This window comes from Schistocerca piceifrons, chromosome 4 (genome assembly GCF_021461385.2).
Source record: "Schistocerca piceifrons isolate TAMUIC-IGC-003096 chromosome 4, iqSchPice1.1, whole genome shotgun sequence".
Taxonomy (NCBI): domain Eukaryota; kingdom Metazoa; phylum Arthropoda; class Insecta; order Orthoptera; family Acrididae; genus Schistocerca; species Schistocerca piceifrons.
Window position 1 is genome coordinate 133,414,062 of NC_060141.1, and position 22,877 is coordinate 133,436,938.

A 22,877-nucleotide genomic window follows, 5' to 3' on the forward strand; every position below is an offset into this window, starting at 1 on the left:
TTGAGAATATGCTGCAACCAAAGCCTCCAAATGTTGTGCCCTGGAAACAGAGAAACTAGGTGTCTTCCTGACGCATCTTTATCCGCGTGGTTTGCCTGTACGCCCACACTGCATCCGCAGTTGTTGCCGGTGAACAGTAAAGAACAAATTACCGACTAATTATATCCCAACCACATTCTTTCGACGCATGTTTAGGTGAATGTGCAGGCCTTCGAATAAGGGTCGTGCACATTTCCTCGCCATCTGTGGCTGGGCATTGTTCCACTATGAAGTAGCATCCGCCATGCGCCTTACCGCGGCTTGGGAGTGTCCATGTGACAATTCACCGAAAAGTAAATGCCTAGCGTCGTCAACAGGACACAACAAGATAAAAAACTTCGGTAATTTTGGGACGAGTACTTTAGGCGGCCGATCACAGTGACAATAAGATGCTACTACGGACAATGTTTTCCTTTGCACAACTTTTGCAGTCTGTGGACTTACAATAAAAGCTGTTAATTAGGTTGTTTACTTGAACAAATCCTACTCGCTACTCGTCACGTATCCGGTTCAAATGGCTCTGAGCACTATGGGACTTAACTGCTAAGGTCATCAGTCCCCTGGAACTTAGAACTACGTAAACCTAACTAACCTAAGGACATCACACACATCCATGCCTGATGTAGGATTCGAACCTGCGACCGTAGCGGTCGCGCGGTTCCAGACTGTAGCGCCTAGAACCGCTCGGCCACCCCGGCCGGTCTCGTCTCCGGGAGGTTCACCAACGGACGACTGTACCCTTTAGTAAGATTTTGTTGTGTCACTGGTATGTGGGTTCATAGCAGCAGTTTCGTGTTCCCGTGATCCATATTTTTCAAGCTAGGAAATTTAATCCAATACTAGTTGTTTCATGCCATCTTTGGCTTATGAAGCTCAACGAACACTTTCGCACTTGTTATTAAGTGAAGGTATCATCAACTCGGAGGTTGGTCTGAATACCATAGTGCTTCACTAGATATAGACCTATTAGATGTGATATTCTCTAGTCATCCTTGTTGAACTACCTTACCTACCAATTTGAGGAGAGGGGAATGGGTGGTTGACGTACAGTTACGCATGAGCTCCGCACGAAGATGCAATTTGGATTTTACGTTAACAGCATGTTGCCAGAGGTGAAAGAAACGACAAGTGGTGAAAACAAGCTAAGACCGACTGTGGGTTTAAACCCATAGCTTTATATTTCTGGTCTTGACACTTGCCCGCTGGGTTACCGCAGCATTCTGATCTTCTTTATTAAATGTAAAAGTACATTTTAATACCAACCTGCCTCTTTAGTAAGTTCAGACTTTATTCCACTGCTGTTTCTCAAGGATTCTCCCATGAACTTTGCATGTCGTCTTTAGATGCAATCACGATGGGCACCCCTTGGCAAATTTCAGACGGGTGTTACGAGTACAGCCAACAACGGCACACCGACGATTAACTGTCGTTGGGAGACTTGTTAGTTTCGCACGACTTAATTTAACAGACCACACCTACAATATAGAGCTACTGGCTCCTAATAATAATATTGTGCTATATACTCTGTCCTCTTTTTTCCTAATTTATCAGCGGCACACTACAATAGTGGTTAAACGAAGCCGTTAAGGCCGGCCGGTGTGGCCGAGCCGTTCTAGGCGCTTCAGTCTGGAACCGCGCGACCGCTACGGTCGCAGGTTCGAATCATGCCTCGGGCATGGATGTGTGTGATGTCCTTAGGTTAATTAAGTTTAAGTCGTTTTAATTTCTAGGGAACTGATGACCTCAGATGTTAAGTCCCATAGTGCTCAGAGCCATTTGAACCATTTTTTTGAAGCTGTTGAATATCCGTAGCGTATGGACTGCAAGACGTAATAGGGAAACGTGTATTTCTCTGAAGCGACATTGTTTTGTGAAAATACTAACGCGAGCAAACGAACACCAAATGGGCACTTAGTCGCTAATCACCGCGTCAACTTCCTGCTCGGGTATACCTCTAATACGATAACACAGAGGTCACAAGTATCTCTTGTCGCTTAAGCACTGTCAGTGACAAGGCTAGCGTGAGTATTGTAAGGGTAAATAGGGACTTGGTGTTGAGCACATGGCAACGTTCCTTGTGGAAATATACGACCAGCATTATGGAGTTGAATTTTATTCATCCGGACTGCAACAAAAAATAAAGGTAATTGCTTAACGTACCGACGACGACGCGCAATTAGGGACAGCGGATATAGAAGAAAATCGACAGTCTCCTTTTCAAAGTAACCGTTTCGGCATTCGCTTTAATCGTGTCAGAGAAACCATGAAAACTCGAATGCAAGTTGGATGGACGTGGTCACACACAAATAGCACTACACAGTACACCACGTAACGCCTAGTATTTCATAAACACTTACAGATATGTATACTAGACAAAGGAACGATCTTCTTGCTGCGAGAATAATACGCGTAGTGTTTCTTTAACGAGATACTGAAGCATTGACAGCTTTCTGGAATGGAACGAGCCATGATTTTATTGGCATTCCAAACCCGTTAAGAAGACGAGGGCAGTGATACAACACATAACGAACATAGAAAAAAATTTCACGGAAGTACCCAAGACCGATGACATGGAAGGACAATTTCAGTTGTTATATCATAAACGAAACTCGGCTGAAGCGAATCGGCTTAGTCGCGAAAATTTCGAGCTATCTAATTTTGTTCTAATCCAACAACGAGCGAAAAGTGTGATACTAAAAAAATTGACTGCTAAGTAGCTGCATTGTGGCACGAGCTGACACAACGACCACCCTCGCTCCAGTTGCCAAGTACGGCCTAAGCATCTTCTGCGTCCGTCAGGAAATCTCCTTACGGTGTGACAAACTGCGTTTGCTCCGTTGTTAAATCCTGGGTGGCCCGACAAATCCGCTCTAATATTAAAAATGAACGTATTATCATTTCTGGGTGACTGCGCCTTGTCAAATTATATACTTTGAGAAGAAGATGTGGCAGTGAATCTGTCGTCTGCCAATTGTAGAATTTGTTGAATATTTCCGAATTCCGTGCTGACATCTATGAAGATAACATTAGCTCGTAAGGGCATGTGATAGTACTTTAACATAGACTTATCAGAGGCAATATGGTCACCTAGAAGAACGAGGCCAGTTTTAATAGCCCTTGCCTTAATAGAAATATAACAACGTATAGTTTTCGCCAACTTGCCCACGTGGGATTTTCCCCTTCTGCTAGCTGATATTGTCCAAGTACTTACTGGCCCTTAGAGAAGTACCGGCACTTGGTAGTGTTCCGTATAGTGTTTCCAAAGGTTGATGCTCAAAATTATACGGACGGTACAGGATCCTAAAGAGAGTATTTGGAGGGCAATTAACCAGTGGTTGAAAACGAATATTTCAGACGTTCCGATTCTTGAAAGAGCAATGCTTTTGAAGAACTTGTTTGTAAACCGCTTATGTCTCCTATGAAACAATTGCCTGCCGCATTGACATTGAAAACATTTCGGAACGACGAATTTATCACTGTTTACAATTCATGATTGGGTATCGGATATGGATTATATGAACTTGTATGCACAAATGACAGGTGTAGTTCCCGGAAAATTTGAACATGTGTAAAGATAAAAGAGACTACTGGCGGAGCAGCAGTCTCACCTCTCTCACAAACAACGCGTGGAATCAGCGAGTCCTAATGATTTTGCGCCCCCAATTCTGTCAATGGACTATGTCGAAATGTATGCACTCTGAATGGCAGTCGTAATTTCGAGCTGTTGCTACAATTTTAAGTTTTTTATCTCAATTAAAAAGTAAATACTAATTTCCGACCATCAGTTCCTTATCTGAAACTTCTGAGCTCAGCTTCCATTAACAAGTGTGTAATTTTGACCCTAATGGTTCTTGACATCTTCTGTATAGGAGTTGACATTGTCTCGATACGGCAGACTACGTGAGAAAGGGTCTAGGTAAAGTTGCCATAAATCCACTGATCGGTGTGGAATTCATCGCTACAGATTCCACAGCAGGTGACTATGGAACGCGGAGGGAGGAGCGACGAAGATGATGTGTTACATTTGTCATTCTGCTATACGACTCAATGGCCGTGACAAATGAACGTTTTACTGCCAACCTGGATCAGCCTCCATCACTCATGAATTTTTTTTCTTCGTTACCCTGGAAGCGTGGGCCCTTTCAGTAAGAACCCATTACAGAGTTAGAACTTTTCAGCCAAACATTAGGCAAGCTGGTGGAGAAGGCCGGGGTCCCAACTGGGAAAATTTGGAAGGTGTTTTCCAGTTCCGTAAATCGCCTTACAACCAAGGAAAACCTCCGGAAAATCATTGGTCAGTAGCACGGGATGGAATAGTTTTTAATTTAATACAGGAACAATACGTCGCACAAAAAAACTGAGAGTGCAGCGTGTGTGGAAGTGTATTTGTTTGTGTACATATTAAAGCAGATAACTTGCTTGACTGCTGTGGCCATCAAATTATTACAATAAGAGTCGCCTCCCACGCTTTGGCCTACGAGTCATTTTCAAACTGTCTCTACTCATTATTCTGAGGCCACTTGCTACACAAACCCACCAGGAAAACTTAGATTTTGACCAGTGGACTGGAAGACGACTTCGACTGCCCTATGCACTCATAACTGCCTGGTACTATCAATCAATATCCTCAAGATCTTGGAGAGTAACGACAAGGAATAATGATTAAAGTGTCCAGTCAGAGGTGAAATGCTAATTTCCTTAGCGACAACACTTTTCCATTTCAACCAAGCCTCGTTAAAGCGGTTTCTTTGAAGAAATACTTCTGCGTCCATCTCTAAAGGCTAACACAGTGCATCTGCCAAGGAGACATATCTAGCCAAAACGCAAGCCGTAATACTATGATCATCATGGCACCACCTCCTGCGGGACAATGCCCACCGCCTCCCCCTCCCCCCCCCCCCCCCAAAAAAAAAAGAAAAACCAAACAAGTGAAAACCGCACTCTTCAAAAAGTTTTGTTTGCCTCTTCCAGAGCACCTCCCACTAAGAGTTAGCATTTCAGCCAAATTTGTTTACAGAGTGATTAGCTTTAGATTTAGGAGCAAAACGTTCCTCTCGACATTGCTTCTTCCTCTGCTAATTACATTAATCTATTTGGTTCTGCACTCTGATTATTAATTGTTTACATGCTAAGATTCCTAAAAATCTTCCACTGACGTCATGAGAAACTGGCTGATATTAGGGTAGTCCATAATTATGACAGTGCGAATCTTGCCAAAGGCCAATTACATTTAGCTTAGGCAAATGTACTCTTTTACTACGATGATCCACAAATACGAAAATTATGTGTATACAAGACTCGGAAACACTGCAAAGTACTGTGATTGTAATGTATTACAAAAAGAGCAAATGGATAATGTCGGAAGTTCCGTGAGGCTGTTCGTGGATGACACTGTTGTATACGGAGAAGTCGCAGCGCTAATAAATTATAAAGAAATGTAGGAAGATCTGCAGAGGACCGACACTTGGACGATTGACGGTCGACCCTCTACAGTAGCAAATGTAACGCATGCGTAAATAGATCACAGATCCGTTACTGCATGATTACAGGACTGCCAAACGGGCGTTAGAAAACAGTCACATGCATTAAATACACGGGAGTGTGAATTCTAGGTAATTATAAAAGAGAATAACCACATAAAACTAATCGTAGGTAAGGCAGAAAGAGTCATTAGAAGAATCCTGAGGAAGTGCAGTCCACTCAACGCTGGAGGTAACTTAGAAAACAGCCTTTCGACCGATATTTGAATACTGATATTCAGTCTGTGACCTGTATCAGAAAAGACTGAGAAGATAGTAAAAGATCGAAAAAAATCACCGCGTTTCGTCACAAAGTCGCTTTGTAAGCGCGAAAGCGTCACAGATCCTCATCCACCTCCAGAGCGAGACGTTACGAGAGATCGCTTGTGAAACACGACGTGGTTCACTGACGCAAATCCGGGAACTTGCTTTCCTACAAGAGTCTATAAGTAGATCGCTTCCTTCTATGTATACCTCGTGAAAAGACCATGGAGGTAACATTCGAGATGTTTGAGCTCACGCGGAGGTTTACAAGCAACCGTTCTTCCCACGGACCGTTCGCGACTGGAACAAGTATAGGGAGAAGTGACGGTAATGTACAGAGTACCGTCTGCCACATCCCATAAGGTGGCTTACAGAGTACAGATGTAGACGAAGATCGCTACCATAAGAAGAGGCTTACCGTACGTCCGGGATTGACCCGGATACTCGTGGTATTTCGGTACTTTCCGGCGTAACGTCCAGGGTTGCAAACATATCCGGGATTTGAGAATTTTACGGCTAGCGAGGATTTTTTTTTTAAAATTGAGACCTATATGCTCGACATCGCATTTTTTTAACGTTCCCTTACAGTTTTGTCTCTCTCAGCGGAGAGAGACAACTTTTCGCTTAGTCTTTTGGCAACACAACATGGGCAGTGCGTTTATGCCGTTTTCGTATGTGAAGTAACTTGTCTACACGTTTTTAATCATTTTAGGTCTATTCGTTTTTTGTCTTGTCGTTTAGCAATGGGCGAAAGAAAGTGTGTGTTTAATGCTAACCTGCAACAAAAATGTAAATTTTTGAAGCTGCGTAACGACAATAACAATGGACGCGGTTATTGCAAACTATGTAATGGAGAATTTCCTGTTACACATAAACGAAAGGATGATATTAAAGACGACGTGAAAACAGCTAAACATAGGAGTCCTACTAATTTTACTGCTTCGCCAACATAAGAGACGTTTTTAAATCCGAAGATAGTAACGGGGATGGAATAGCAGCGATTTGGAGTGTCCTGCTAAAGAGGCTACATTTTCATCCCACACTGCTAGACACGTACTCAGTTTCAAAACATCAGATTGTACTTTTGAACCGGCTAAAAATTATATGGCCCAAATGATTCATCTGCTAGAACCAAGACCGAGTCAATTATAGTAAACGTTGTTTCGCCGTATCATGATAATGTCCTGCGTTCTTTCGAAAACATAAATTATGTAACAGGAATGATGGGTAGCTCAAACAGAAGTTAAACTTATTCCGATTGTTGTAAGTCACGAGAAGGGAGTTCAAGCTAAACTGCTAAATATTTAGAAAGTGTCGGGTGAAATTGTTTAAACTTTGAATTAGTATCTTTTGCAATTTGCCAAAAAATACAAACGTGAAGAATAGTTGGTTTGTTAGACTGCTGATAACACTAACAGTAATTTTGACGGTGTAACGTCACGTGTAGTGAATAAATGAAGTTCAATGTTTCAGTAAACTGTTACGCACCCCCCCCCCCCCCCCGCCGCTTCCACCATGAACCACGGAACTTGCCGTTGATGGGATGGTTTTTGTGCCTCAACGATACAGGTACCGTACTGTATGTGCAACCATATTAGAGGAGTATCTGTTGAGAGGCCAGACAAATGTATGCTTCCTGAAGAGGGAAAGCAGCTCTTTCAGTAGTAGCAGGGGCAACAGTCTAGATGGGTGACTGAACTGGCGTTGTAGCATCAGTCAAAATGGCCTTGGTGCGCTGGTACTGCGAACAGCTGAAAGCAAGGGGAAACTACAGCCGTAATTTCTCCCGGTGGCATGCAGCTCTACTGTACGGCATGGAGAGCTGCGTCAAACCAGTCTTCAGACTGAAGAACACCACCACAACAACAACAAGAAGCTGTTAACACTTTTAAGTAATTTTAAAACTGTGTTCTAAGATGGCGAAGGGAAAAATGACATTATGTCTTTGGTTGAAGCGAAAAAAATATTTAAAAAAAACAGTGTTGGTTGGAAAACGGTTGCTGCATCAGCCAGGCAATGGAGTGGAAAAATTTTTACAAAAAAATTTGGTAAGCCTACATTTGAATCATGCACGAGACAGAACTTAGCGTCAATAAACTGTATCTCTATTTGGTGTGCGAGTCAGCGGTTTGCGGCCAACTTTTCCAAGCACTTCGGAAAGAGAAACTGCATCTTGCCGCAGACAGCATGGGAAAATTGTGTTTTTTGTTGGTTGACGGCGAGACCGCGTAGCGTAGCCGCCGGCTGCTGTCGCGGCTAGCACCCTGTGTGCGTTTCGTGCGTGAAGCGCGCTACGTAACGTACGTGATAGAGGTTGTCGCTGTCGTCGTCTTCGGCGTCGGGGAGGCGCCGGTACCAGCGGACGGCGCACATGGGCGCTGCCGCAGGACTCGAAGGACCGCGACGCCCACGCAGCGGCCGCCACGACAGGACAGGACAGCCCGGGACGGGACGGGACGGGAAGGGAAGGGACGGCACAGGATGTGACGCAACGGCCCAGACGGCGGCGGGCGGCCTTGGGAGCGCTGCGCTGCGCTCGGCTGCCTCGTGGGGCCACCAGGCCACGCGGGGAATCCTGGCGAGGGAAAGCTCTTCCGCGAACACCTGCCGTAGCCACAGGCACGTCTAAATCCGGGCCCCGCACAGTGGCGGCCCGTAAGCTCGGCGTGCCTCTCTTTGCACATACTTTCCGAGACGTAAGGAGGCTTCGCTCCCCTGAAAGATATACAGTGATGTGACGAAAGTCACGGGATACCTCCAAATATTGTGTCGGGCCTCCTTGTGGCCGGCGTAGTGGAGCACCTCAACGTGACATGGACTCAACAAGTCATTGGCAGTCCCTTGCAGAAATATTGAGCCATGCTGCCTTTATGTTGTTGTTGTTGTTGTGGTCTTCAGTCCTGAGACTGGTTTGATGCAGCTCTCCATGCTACTCTATCCTGTGCAAACTTCTTCATCTCCCAGTACCTACTGCAGCCTACATCCTTCTGAATCTGCTTAATGTATTCATCTCTTGGTCTCCCTCTACGATTTTTACCCTCCACGCTGCCCTCCAGTACTAAATTGGTGAGCCCTCGATGTCTCAGAACATGTCCTACCAACCGATCCCTTCTTCTAGTCAAATTGTGCCACAAGCTCCTCTTCTCCCCAATACTATTCAATACCTCCTCATTAGTTATGTGATCTACCCATCTAATCTTCAGCATTCTTCTGTAGCACCACATTTCGAAACCTTCTATTCTCTTCTTGTCTAAACTATTTATCGTCCACGTTTCACTTCCATACATGGCTACACTCCATACAAATACTTTCAGAAACAACTTCCTGACATTTAAATCTATACTCGATGTTAAAAAATTTTTCTTCTTCAGAAACGCTTTCCTTGCCATTGCCAGTCTACATTTTATATCCTCTCTACTTCGACCGTCATCAGTTATTTTGCTCCCCAAATAGCAAAATTCCTTTACTACTTTAAGTGTCTCATTTCCTAATCTAATTCCCTCAGCATCACCCGACTTAATTCGACTACATTCCATTATCCTCGTTTTGCTTTTGTTGATGTTCATCTTATATCCTCCTTCCAAGACACTGTCCATTCCGTTCAACTGTTCTTCCAAGTCCTTTGCTGTCTCTTGACACAATTACAATGTCATCGGCGAACCTTAAAGTTTTTATTTCTTCTCCATGGATTTTAATACCTACTCCGAACTTTTCTTTTGTTTCCTTTATTGCCTGCTCAATATACAGATTGAATAACATCGGGGAGAGGCTACAACCCTGTCTCACTCCCTTCCCACCCACTGCTTCCCTTTCATACCCCTCGACTCTTATAACTGCGATCTGGTTTCTGTACAAATTGTAAATAGCCTTTCGCTCCCTGTATTTTACCCATGCCACCTTCAGAATTTGAAAGAGAGTATTGCAGTCAACATTGTCAAAAGCTTTTCTAAGTCTACAAATGCTAGAAACGTAGGTTTGCCTTTCCTTAATCTTTCTTCTAAGATAAGTCGTAAGGTCAGTACTGCCTCACGTGTTCCAATATTTCTACGGAATCCAAGCTGATCTTCCCCGAGATCGGCTTCTGCCAGTTTTTCCATTCGTCTTTAAAGAATTCGCGTTAGTATTTTGCAGCTGTGACTTATTAAACTGATAGTTCGGTAATTTTCACATCTGTCAACACCTGCTTTCTTTGGGATTGGAATTATTATACTCTTCTTGAAGTCTGAGGGTATTTCGCCTGTCTCATAACTCTTGCTTACCAGATGGTAGAGTTTTGTCAGGACTGGCTCTCCCAAGACAGTCAGTAGTTCTAATGGAATGTTGTCTACTCAGGGGGCCTTGTTTCGACTCAGGTCTTTCAGTGCTCTATCAAACTCTTCACGCAGTATCGTATCTCCCATTTCATCTTCATCTACATCCTCTTCCATTTGCATAATATTGTCCTCAAGTACACCGCACTTGTATAAATCCTCTATATACTTCTTCTACCTTTCTGCTTTCCCTTCTTGGCCTCGAACAGGGTTTCCATCTGAGCTCTTGATATTCATACAAGTGGCTCTCTTTTCTCCAAAGGTCTCTTTAATTTTCCTGTAGGCAGTATCTATCTTACCCCTTGCCTGCCTTTATACCCGTCCATAATTGCGGGAGTGTTGCCGGTGCAGGATTTTGTGACGTACTGACCTCTCGATCATGTACCATAACTTTTCTGAAAGGTTCATGCGATAATAGTTGGTGGTGACTTTAATTTAACCTCGATATGTAGGCGGAAATACATGTTTAATTCCGGAGGTACGCATAAAATATCATCCGAAATTGTGCTAAACGCATTCTCTGAAAATTATTTCGAACAGTTAGTTCATGAGCCCACGTGAATAGTAAACGGTTGTGAAAACACACTTGACCTCTTAGCAACAAACAATCCTGAGTTAACAACTAGCATAAAAATAGATATAGGGATTAGTGAACACAGGGTTGTCGTAGCGAGATTCAATATTGTAATCCCCAAATCCTCGAAAAATAAGCGAAAAATACACCAATTCAATAAAGCAAATAAAAATTCACTTGACGCCTTCCTGAGAGACAATCTCCACTCATTCCAAATTAATAATATAAGTGTAGACCAGACGTGGCTTAAATTCAAAGAAATAGTATCGGCAGCAATTGAGAGGTTTACACCAAATAAACTAACAAACGACGGAGCTGATCCTCCTTGGTACACAAAACAGGATAGAACACTGTTGCAGAAACAACGAAACAAACATGCCAAATTTAAACAGACGCAAAATCCCCAAGATTGGCGATCCTTTACAGAAGCTCGAAACTTGACGCGGAGTTCAATGCGAGACGCCTATAACAGTTTCCACAACGAAACTTGGTCTCGAAACCTGGCAGAAAATCCGAAGAGATTCTGGTCCTATGTGAAGTATGTTAGCGGCAAGATACAATCAATGCCTTCTCTGGATGGAGACTCTATCAAAGACAGTGCTGCCAAAGCAGATTTACTAAACACAGCCTTCCGAAATGCCTTCACAAAAGAAGACGAAGTAAATATTCCAGAATTCGAATCGAGAACAGCTGTCAACATGAATAACGTAGACGTAAATAACCTCGGAGTATTGAAGCAACTCAAATCACTTAATAAAAACAAGTCTTCTGGTCCAGACTGTATACCAATTAGGTTCCTTTCGGAATATGCTGATGCATTAGCTCCATACTTAACAATCATATACAACCGTTCGCTCGACGAAACATCCGTACCCAAAGACTGGAAAGTTGCACAGGTCACACCAATATTCAAGAAAGGTAGTAGGAGTAATCCACTAAATTACAGGCCCATATCGTTAACGTCGATATGCAGCAGGATTTTAGAACATATATTGTGTTCGAACATTATGAATTACCTCGAAGGAAACGGTCTATTTACTTACAGTCAACATGTGTTTCGAAAACATCGTTTCTGTGAAACACAACTAGCTCTTTATTCACATGAAGTGTTGAGTGCTATTGACAAGGGATTTCAGATCTATTCCGTATTCCTGGATTTCCGGAAGGCTTTTGACACTGTACCACACAAGCGGCTCGTAGTAAAATTGCATGCTTAGGAATATCGTCTCAGTTATGTGACTGGATTTGCGATTTCCTACCAGAGAGGTCACAGTTCGTAGTAATTGACGGAAAGTCATCGAGTAAAACAGAAGTGATTTCAGGAGTTCCCCAGGGTAGTGTTTAGGCCCTTTACTGCTCCTTATCTGTATAAACGATTTGGGAGACAATCTGAGCAGGCGTCTTCGGTTGTTTGCAGATGACGCTGTGGTTTAACGACTAATAAAGTCATCAGAAGATCAAAACAAACTGCAAAACGATTTAGAAAAAATATCTGAATGGTGTGAAAAGTGGCAGTTGACTCTAAATAACGAAAAGTGTGAGGTCATCCACACGAGTACTAAAAGGAGTTCGTTAAACTTCGGTTACACGATAAATCAGTCTAATCTAAAAGACGTAAATTCAACTAAATACCTAGGTATTACAATTACGAACAACTTAAATTGGATGGAACACATAGAAAATGTTGTGGGGAAGGCTAACCAAAGGCTGCGTTTTATTGGCAGGACACTTAGAAAATGTAACAGACCTACTCAGGAGACTGCCTACACTACGCTTGTCCGTCCTCTTTTATAATACTGCTGCACGGTGTGGGATCCTTACCAGGTAGGACTGACGGAGTACATCGAAAAAGTTCAAAGAAAGGCAGCACGTTTTGTATTATCGCAAAATCTGCGAGAAAGTGTCACAGAAATGATAAGGGATTTGGGCTGGAAATCATTAAAAGAAAGGCGTTTTTCGTTGCGACGGAATCTCAGGAAATTCCAATCACCAGCTTTCTCCTCCGAATGCGAAAACATTTTTTGACACCGACCTACATAGGGCGGAACGATCACCACGATAAAATAAGGGAATTCAGAGCTCGTACGGAAGGATACAGGTGTTCATTCTTTCCGCGCGCTATACGAGGTTGGAATAACACAGAATTGTGAAGGTGGTTCGATGAACCCTCTGCCAGGCACTTAAATGTGATTTGCAGAGTATCCATGTAGATGTAGATGTAGATGGATTCATGTCGGGCTATCTGGGTGGCCAAATAATTCGCTCGAAGTGTCCAGTATCTTCTTCAGACCAGCTGCGAACAACAGCGGCGCGGTGACATGGCGCATTGTCATCCAATCGTTGCTTGGGAACATCAGAACTATGAATGGTTGCGAATGGTCTCCAAGTAGCCGAACATAACGGAGCACACAGTCCATTCTATGTAAACGCAGCCCACGCCATTATGGAGCCACCATCAGCTTGTACACTGCCTTGTTGACAACCTGGGTCCGTGGCTACGTGAGATTGTGCCACATGCGAAACCTACCACGACCACTGAAATTGGGATTCATCTGACCAGGACATGGTTTTCCAGCCGTCAAGGGTCCAAACGATACGGGAACGAGCGCAGGAGTGGCGCTGCTGGTCATGTCGTGCTGTTAGCATTGGCACTCGTATCGGCCGTCTGCTGCCATAGCTCATTGACGCCAATTTTCGCCGCGCTGTCCTAACGGATAAGTTCGTCGTACGTCGCACATTGATTTCTGCGGTCACTCCACTCAGTTTTGCATGTCTGTCAAGACTGACAACTCTACGCGAACGCCGCTGCTGTCGGTCGTTAAGTGAAGGCCGTCAGCCACTGTGTTGTCATTGGTGAGAAGTAATGCCTGGAATTTGGTATCCTCTACATCTACATCTACATGGTTACTCTGCAATTCACACTTAAGTGCCTGGCAGAGGGTTCATTGAACCATTTTCACTACTTCTCTACCATTCCACTCTTGAATGGCGCTTGGGAAAAAGGAACACCTAAATCTTTCCGTTCGAGCTCTGATTTCTCTTATTTTATTATGATGATCATTTCTCCCTACGTAGGTAGGTGTCAACAAAATATTTTCGCATTCGGAAGAGAAAGTTGGCGATTGAAATTTCGTAAATAGATCTCGCCGCAAAGAAAACTGCCTTTGTTTCAGTGACTGCCACCCCAACTCGCGTATCATATCAGTGACACTCTAACCCCTGTTGCGTGATAACACGAAACGAGCCGCCCTTCTTTGCACTTTTTCGATGTCCTCCGTCAATCCTACCAGGTAAGGATCCCACAGCGCGCAGCAATATTCCAGCAGAGGACGGACAAGCGTAATGTAGGCTGCCTCTTTAGTGGGTTTGTCGCATCTTCTAAGTGTTCTGCCAACAAAGTGCAGTCTTTGTTTCGCCTTCCCCACAATATTATCCATGTAGTCTTTCCAATTTAAGTTGCTCGTAATTTTAATCCTAGGTATTTAGTCGAATTGGCAGCCCTTAGATTTGTGCGATTTATCGTATACCCAAAATTTATCGGATTTCTTTTAGTACCCATGTGGATGACATCGCACTTTCTTTGTTTAGTGCCAATTGCCACTTTTCGCACCATACAGAAATTCTCTTCAGATCATTTTGTAATTGGAACTCATCGTCTGATGATTTTACTAGACGGTAAATTAGAGCATCACCTGCAAACAATCTAAGGGGGCTGCTCAGATTATCTCCCAGATCATTTATGTAAATCAGGAACAGCAGAGGGCCCATGACACTACCCTGCAGAACGCCAGATATAACTTCTGTTCTACTCGATTATTTACCCATCTATCACTACGAACAGTGACCTCTCTGAGAGGAAATCACGAATCCAGTCACACAACTGAGACGATACTGCATATGCACGCAATTTGATTATAAGTCGCTTGTGAGGAACGGTGTCAAAAGCCTTCTGGAAATCACATTATTAACACTGTAGATCTCGGTTTATCAAATCCCCTAACGATTTACAAAATGGAATGTCCCATTCATCTAGGTCCAGCTACCAGTGCGTGTTCAAACTTTGTTAATTCATGTGCGGCCACAATCACCACGGAAACATTTTCACGTGAGTCAGCTGAGTGCAAATGACAACTCCGCCAATGCACTTTCCTTTTATACATTGTGTACTCAATACTACCACCATCTCCATATGTGCATATAGCTATCCCATGACTTTTGTCCCCTAAGTGTGTACTTTGGCTGAAGGACATTGAAGACGCCTTATTGACGTGCTTTACATTATAACTTACGTGCCATGAATAAATGCTGTTTCAAAACACCTGCATATTGAGTATGTCTCGAAATGGCGTCCATATTGGTACAATTTGTGCAGTTAAATTTCAGACAGTCACTAAACGGCGTTTAAAGTTTTTAGGTGATCGATGACGCATGTCAAAGTCACAATTTGTAAATCGTTAGTGACGTGCGGTTGGTATAGATGTGGAGTCATGAAACTGAAAGCTGTGGTTCGCATCCTGACAGGTGCAAAAATTTTAATATTCTCCTTCACGTTTCTGAAAGATTCTGGGACTTCTCTTATTAATATAAGTATGTTCTGTAATAATCGATGTTATGTACATATAAAAATGCTCTCTCAGGTGTGAGTTGTCATTGTCAGTACTGTACAAATTGAGCATGAAACTCGGAAATGAGTGTAAATATCCAGAACACGTCGATTATCTGGTAAAACACTACCACTCAGAATAAAAAGAACACAGAAAATACTGATACATACTGTATAAAAAGAATTACAGGGTCACTTAGTTTCAGCCGTCCCGAAAGTATTATGTTTCCGCAACTGGTTGCTACATTCTTTATCTACATCAACATCCATACTCCGCAAGCCACCGGACGGTGTGTGGCGGAGGGTACCCTGAGTACCTCTATCGGTTCTCCCTTCTATTCCAGTCTCGTATTGTTCGTGGAAAGAAGGGTTGTCTGTATGCTTCTGTGTGGGCTCTAATCTCTCTGATTTTATCCTCATGGTGTCTTCGCGAGATATACGTAGGAGGGAGCAATATACTGCTGGACTCTTCGGTGAAGGTATGTTCTCGAAACAAAAGCCCGTACCGAGCTGCTGAGCGTCTCTCCTGCAGAGTCTTCCACTGGAGTTTATCTATCATCTCCGTAACGCTTTAGCGATTACTAAATGATCCTGTAACGAAGCGCGCTGCTCTCCGTTGGATCTTCTCTATCTCTTCTATCAACCCTATCTGGTACGGATCCCACACCGCTGAGCAGCATTCAAGCAGTGGGCGAACGAGTGTACTGTAACCTACTTCCTTTGTTTTTCTTTCTTATTGTTTCAGTTACTTTCAGGTGTAAAGGAAAAAGTTTACTTTTCTGGCATCGAACTGTAATTTTTCGCGCATATTAGAACATAATTTGCAGAACCAGCACCTTTCCTTAACACTGTGGGAGTTTGTTGCTAAGTAATTTTCGTAATATATAACGGTATGTAAATAATGAATATGAAGTTAGCAGGTTCACACTTTCAAACAAAGACAAGACAGCAACAGTTTCCAAAATTGCAGTGAATGCACCAACTGAAGGTATAATGAAGCACTACTTTAATTTGTCTACTGGAATGGCTACCACAGTCACTGCAGTATATTGCAGAGACATCTATTGGTGCGTTCGAGAAAGCCAGAGTATGTCCTTGAAAGGAGTGGTGCCACAGTATCTCTTGTAACATTTGTGTACATAAAGGCAAGCCTCATATGGGGTGCTGTCGGTTTTGTAGGTGGTGCGCTTGACTTGGCTAGCAGGGAAACGGAACAGCTGGCTCACATGTTGAAGCACTCACTCAGTGTAATATTCGACATCGCAGGTAGCTGGCTGGCTAGACAAGTCAATGGCAATGCACGCAAGCCGGATGCTCAACTATCTTTCTCAATCGAGTTTAAAGCATTTGCTAAAAAAAAATTGAATCTCCCACATATCATAGCCTGATTAGCCATTTTCGTGATGGATTGTCTCATCATTCCGCTAATGGTCATAGTTATTGTAATACATCTAAATTAAGTATGCCACTGCGAGAAATTTGAATAATTTTGAATGAAAAATAGGGGTCTCTCTTAGTTTGCATTTGGTGTACATTAGGCCGTATATTGCTGCATATTAAATGTAGCTGACGTATCTAATTATTCTTTAAACTTGGGATGAGTTCTATACCTCTCCTTATTCTCGAGAACATGGATTGTAAATACTGCACTCTGTCCCACCCGTTGCCCAGATGATAAAACGAGAATGAAATATTGAGATAACGAAATGAGATTTTGGCAAATGATAGCATGCAAAGAGGACAGTGGTTTACCACATGGTTAGTATGCGAAACATCCTGATTTACCATGATATACAAGTAACTACTGTATCATGGACAGATCCAAGATGGACTCCAGGGGGAGGGAGGGTGAAAAAAAATTTCTGATCATCTGAAGATTTTAAGTAGTTTGCGGTGCTTTTCATTACCAGTAACCAGAGTTAGAAGATTTATGGCTCATGGAAAAACCGAAAAAGTACATCATTTTTAGGCTGAGTTACGAGGACCCAGGCTTTTTCAGCAGTGGTCCCTGTGCTGCTGGGGTGAGAGGCGAAAAACCCTTTGCCCTCTTCCCCCTAATCCACCTATGGTAATTACAGATTTTTAATGCACTTTTTTTAAGAGTCATTGACAAGGGAAATAGCACCAGGCCTGTCACAGAAAACATGCACAGCTCTCTGCAGGGAAGCTGGCTAGCTTATGATGGAGCCTGCTAGGGAGCCGTCGAGTGGGCCAGCAGATAAGCTTAGAGAAAATCTCACTCCGTGTGACACGGGCTTACACAGTTCTCATGCCATTCTGAAGCTTCTATTCTCACGTAAAATATGGTACCGCACAGTAACAAAAACTGGTATCAGATAAAGTAAGATTTACTGCAAGTTTACTTGGGAAAGGGCTCCCAAAAAATGGCTCTGAGCACTATGGGACTTAACATCTGAGGTCATCAGTCCCCTAGAACTTAGAACTACTTAAACCTAACTAACCTAAGGACATCACACATATCCATGCCCGAGGTAGGATTCGAACCTGCGACCGTAGCGATCGCGCGGTTCCAGACTGAAGCGCCTAGAACCGCTCGGTCACACCGACCGGCGAGGGCTCCCAAACAGGTGCCATCGACTGCTAGGATGTTTGTAAGATGTGAACTTTCGAGCCCAGAAGTGTCGCACGTATTAAAATATCTTCGGCTATTACTCTGAGGTTGATTTCTGGCAGAAACAGAATGTTGCATCCCCATCTGCAAAGGACATCTTCAAGTGAAGTTGTAAGTAATATGAATGCCCGAGTCACATCCTGGCTCAGTACTGAAGCGCTCAGTGTTATGACAGGCTACACAGAGAGGCAATAAGGTTTATTAAGAACGCAGGTAATTGTAATCGGAAAGGGAAGGTGTGAAACTGAATGGTGTCTGAATCGGTCTTCCACTGTACAGTGACTGCAATAACAGACGACTATAACCGATAACGGTGTCACACTCAAGATTCGAAAACATGTGATTTAATGACTCTGTTTGGGGAGAATGCAGATACGTGCTTATAGTGCAGTCAATAGCAGGCCAGCGGACATTCATAGAAAAGTTATGTTCCTCTAAGAAATTCATTAGACCACGAGCTAATAGCCTGGAATATTTCAATATGTGTGCTCGGCTGTTTTTCTTCAAGGTGCTCTACATGACTGCAGGTGATTGCTCCAGTGCCACTTTCGTTGAAAGATTATTTGGATGCATCTGTGCTGGCGAATCGGGAGTCCTCTCAGCAGCTGACATCATCACCTGAAAGCAAAGGCAGCTGGGAAGACTTTGTCTCACAGCCCCTAGTAATTACCACGAATATTTCCACAGTGGACCAAAGAAAGCATGATTGCTTTAATTGATGCTCACAAAATAGCAACGTTCGCTTGTATGAGGCTAAGGGTAAACCAGACTTGACACTGCATTAACTCAGAACACGGAACTACATTCGATACTTTGATGGCACCAAGTTTGCTTGGCTTTGCATGGGCACAGATCGGCGGTTTTACTTCTGCTGTAATTGGCGTAAGTGCTTGAAGAAAAAGAAGGAAGAAAGATGGATACTGATAATTGACAAAGAGGTCATTATTACAAAGAAACCATATCGGTATTTGCATTAAGAGATTGAGACCGATCGCGGAAAACCTACATCTGGAGAGCTGGTCGGGAATCTGAACCGTCGTCCTCTCGGATACGATTGCAGTCTCGTAGCGCTGCGTCGCTTCAATCGTTTTCTATTTGGAGTCTTGATCTTCTCAGCGGGTAACGTTTCTTAAGGTAGCCTCTGAGTCATGGAAGGTCGTGATTAGTTGCTAATAGCAGAGAGCGACAGGAATTAATGATGAATGGTTCCTCGAGGCTCCGCGCAAGTCGCTCTAGTTATTAGTGAGGATTGAGGCAGTGTTTTATGAATGTTAATGCTGACGTTGAAGGAAATGTATTGACATTGAGCAGACTGTCTTGTGGCAATCGTATCTCTCGTGGTGCAAGTGAATTATTTATTGATTTCTGATTTTCTGTTGAACCTAATCGACGAGAGATTGTTGAATTATTTTTGGAGGGATACGACTTTCATGTACTTATGGGGAATGACGAGAGGTGTCAATACCATTATTGACATTCAAGTAAAAGAAAATTTCTTCCATTGTGGTACATTTATGAGAAGTACAATTGTGAATAACGATCTTGTGTGTTTAGCAAATATTGGACATACTGTTGTCTGTTCTCGTGCTGGAAATTCCTGTATTGCTGTACGCTTTGTTAATGGTCGAAATCTGTTTAAGTTGTGTACGGCTAAACTGAAGAGGAAGAACAGAATAGCAGGTGAGGCTAAGTATTATCACCGAGAAACAAGTTAATAATATTAAAGAAGCATATAAAGCAGATACAGCGATATGGAACGGTTCAGAAGGCAGTACAGTTGAAGAGGATGGACGTCTCTAAAAAGGGCAATCACAGAAGTTGGAAAGGAAAACATAGGCACAACGAAGGTAACTGCCAAGAAACCATGGGTAACAGAAGAAATACTTCAGTTGATCGAAGAAAGAATGAAGTACAAAAATATGCAGGGAAATACAAACACAGAAATACAAGTCAGTGAGGAATCAAACAAATAGGAAGTGCAGGGGAGCTAAGGAGAAATGGCTGCAAGAACAATGTGAAGAAATCGCAAAAGAAATAATTGTTGGAAGGATTGACTCAGCATACAAGAGCGTCAAAATAGCAAGGGTGGTAACATTAACAGTGCAATGGGAATTCCACTGTTAAATGCAGAAGAGAGAGCGGATAGTTGGAAACATTACATTGAAGGCCTGTATTAGAGGGAAGATTCGTCTGATGCAATAGAAAAAGAAACAGGAGTCGATAGGGATCCACTATTAGAATCAGAATTTAAAAGAGATTTAGAGGACTTAACGTCAAATAAGGTAGAACGGATAGATAACATTCCATCAGAATTTCTTAACTCATTGGGGGAAGTGGCAAGAAACGACTATTCACATTGGTGTGGAGAATACATGAGTCTGGCAGCACATCATCTGAGTTTCGGTAAAATACCATCCACACAATTCCGAAGACTGCAAGAGGAGACAAGTGCGAGAAGTATCGCACAATCAGCTTAACAGCTGATGCATCCAAGTTGCTGACAAAAGTAATACATAGAAGAATGGAAAAGAAAATTGACGATGTGTTAGATAACGATCATATGGCTGTAGGAAAGATAAAGGTACCAGAGAGGCAATTCTGACGTTGCGGTTGATAATGGAAACAAGACTCAAGAAAAAATCAAGACACATTCATAGGATTTGTCGACTTGGAAAAAGTATCCGACAATATGAAATAGTGGAAGACGTTCGAAATTCTGAGAAAATTAGGGGTAAGCTATAGGGAGAGGTGGGTAATATACAATACGCGCAAGAGCCAAGAGAGAATAATAAGGGTGGACGACCAATAACGAAGTGGTCGGATTAAAAAGGATGTCAGACAGGGAGGTAGTCTTTCGCCCTTACTGTTCAATCTGAACATCGATGAAGCAATTATGGAATTAGAAAAAAGGTCCAGGAATGGAATTAAAAGTCAGCGTGAAAGGATATCAATGATACGTTGCGCTGATGACATTGCTGCCCTGAGTGAAAGTGAAGAAGAATTACATGATCTGCTGAACGGAATGAACGGCCTAATGAGTACAGAATATGGACTGAGAGTAAACCGAAGGAAGACGAAAGTAATGAGAAGTAGCAGAAACGTGGACAACGAGAAACTTAACATGAGGGTTGATAGTCACGAAGTAGGTGAAGTTAAAGAATTCTACTACCATGGTACTAGAGGGAGATTAGAGGGCAAAAACTGTAGAGGAAGACAGAGACTGGAATAGCTCCAACAAATAACTGAGGACGTAGGTTGCAAGTGCTACTCTGAGATGAAGAGGCTGGCACGGGAGAGGAATCCGTGGCGGGCCAGATCGAACCAATGAGAAGACTGATGACTAAAAAAAAAAGTTGTTCGCGAGCCTGTGAGAGGCAATTTGCCAAATGCTAGTTAAAGCTGCACAAAACGATCCACAGGCTGCGACTGCGACAGTTACTTCAATTTGATAACTGCTTAGCTCATAGATAGTGGTTCAGCTTTAAAACAACTTATAACATCTATTCATGCAATTATTGTACTCTTACTATAAGTACTAGGGACGAACAGTACTATGTCATTAGGAGATTTCGTTTACACTCATTCATACTTCTAATTCCCAGTTTTAAAATCCGAAAGTTTCCTCTAGGGCTGCTGAGACCACAGGAAATGATGCTGAATCTTCTTGCCTGAATTCTCTCTTCCGAATTCCTCACTATCTTGATTGACTCTAATGAGAACTGCAGCACAGATACACATATTCTTCAGTACGCTACCATCAGAAGAACCAGTGTCTTGTTTCTCAAAGGTTGTTACTATAGATTTGGTTGTGGCTGAGGCGAAAGCTCTTGCAGCATTTGTTAATTGCAGGCAAAGCGTGCTTTATCGACTTCTAAACCTTGCTTGCACACAGACTTAAGTAAAGGATAACGTGCCTAAGGAGACTGGAAGCCTGTTATAGAATAACAGGATAAATACGGTTGGTGATAATTTTTGTAAATATCTTGTACGTCACAGAGACGAATCTGAAAGGCAATATATATAAAAGAAAGCTATAGGCTTGACTAGTTTCTAGTGAAATCTAATAATTACGTCATTGTTCCATTTCTAGGAAATCATCTTCCCTGTAGATTTCGAAAAACAATGTTGTAGATTCCTTTTGTACTAGTTTGCCTCGAGCTGTAACCATTTCTATTGAAATACCATCATCCCCATGCGCCTTTCCTTCAGTCTTGCTTGGCTTAATACATGTCTTACGGCATTTCTTCCGGAGTGTATTATTTTCTTTGTTCAACTGTCTGTGTTCCAAAGATATCCCCTCAACTATGCAAACATTTAAAGAAGTCTTGGAATGTTTGCACAGTTTTCTCATGTCTGTTAGTTAATGGGACGTTTTCAATGTTAACTGATGATATGTGGTGTTTAAGCAGCAATTTTGTTTGTCTCCTTCATTCTCTTATTGTTTTCATTAAATTATCTTGTCATATCCTTGAAGAGATTTGATCAAGGATGTGTGAGTGTAGACTTCAGCAACCATTGTCAGATACAATAAATCAGTGAGTAAGGCAGTATAACATTGATGAGCCATCTTTATCATAATAATTACATGCAGACCCGGAACTGGGGAGGTGCTCCATCCCCTCCCCACGCCCCGTACAACAATTTATCCATAGCATTCTATTTTTACGTATACCAATTTACAATTTTTTCAACCACGTTTCAGAAAATAATAAAACATGATGAAATTGGAAGGGTATTCTAGACGATTACAGGCAGGACACAAAGTGACACAAGGCAGGAATAAAAGGTTCTCCACTAAGAAAAAATAACAATATTTCCGAATACAGACAGAAATGACTTGAAAGAAACAGTCTTCCCCTCATTAATTTCGCATGCTTCTAGTCTGTAGGTATGCTTTTACAGTCAAAGTGCTACGTGAATTACTGATAATGGTGAG

At 42.6% G+C, this 22,877-nt stretch overlaps 1 protein-coding gene across 2 annotated transcripts in view; it reads right to left on the reverse strand.

The window, feature by feature from the left end:
* LOC124794852 overlaps window positions 1-22,877 on the reverse strand; it is a 313,878-nt gene that overhangs the window by 162,847 nt on the left and 128,154 nt on the right. Inside the window, exon 1 of one of the 2 annotated variants that reach the window (XM_047258517.1) lies at window positions 8,127-8,242. The exons of the other annotated variant lie outside the window; for it this stretch is intronic. Coding sequence (XP_047114473.1) covers window positions 8,127-8,195 — 69 coding nt within the window. The 5' untranslated portion in view covers window positions 8,196-8,242. Of the gene's footprint in view, window positions 1-8,126; window positions 8,243-22,877 lie in introns of those variants that run through there. 2 annotated transcript variants of the gene reach the window in all.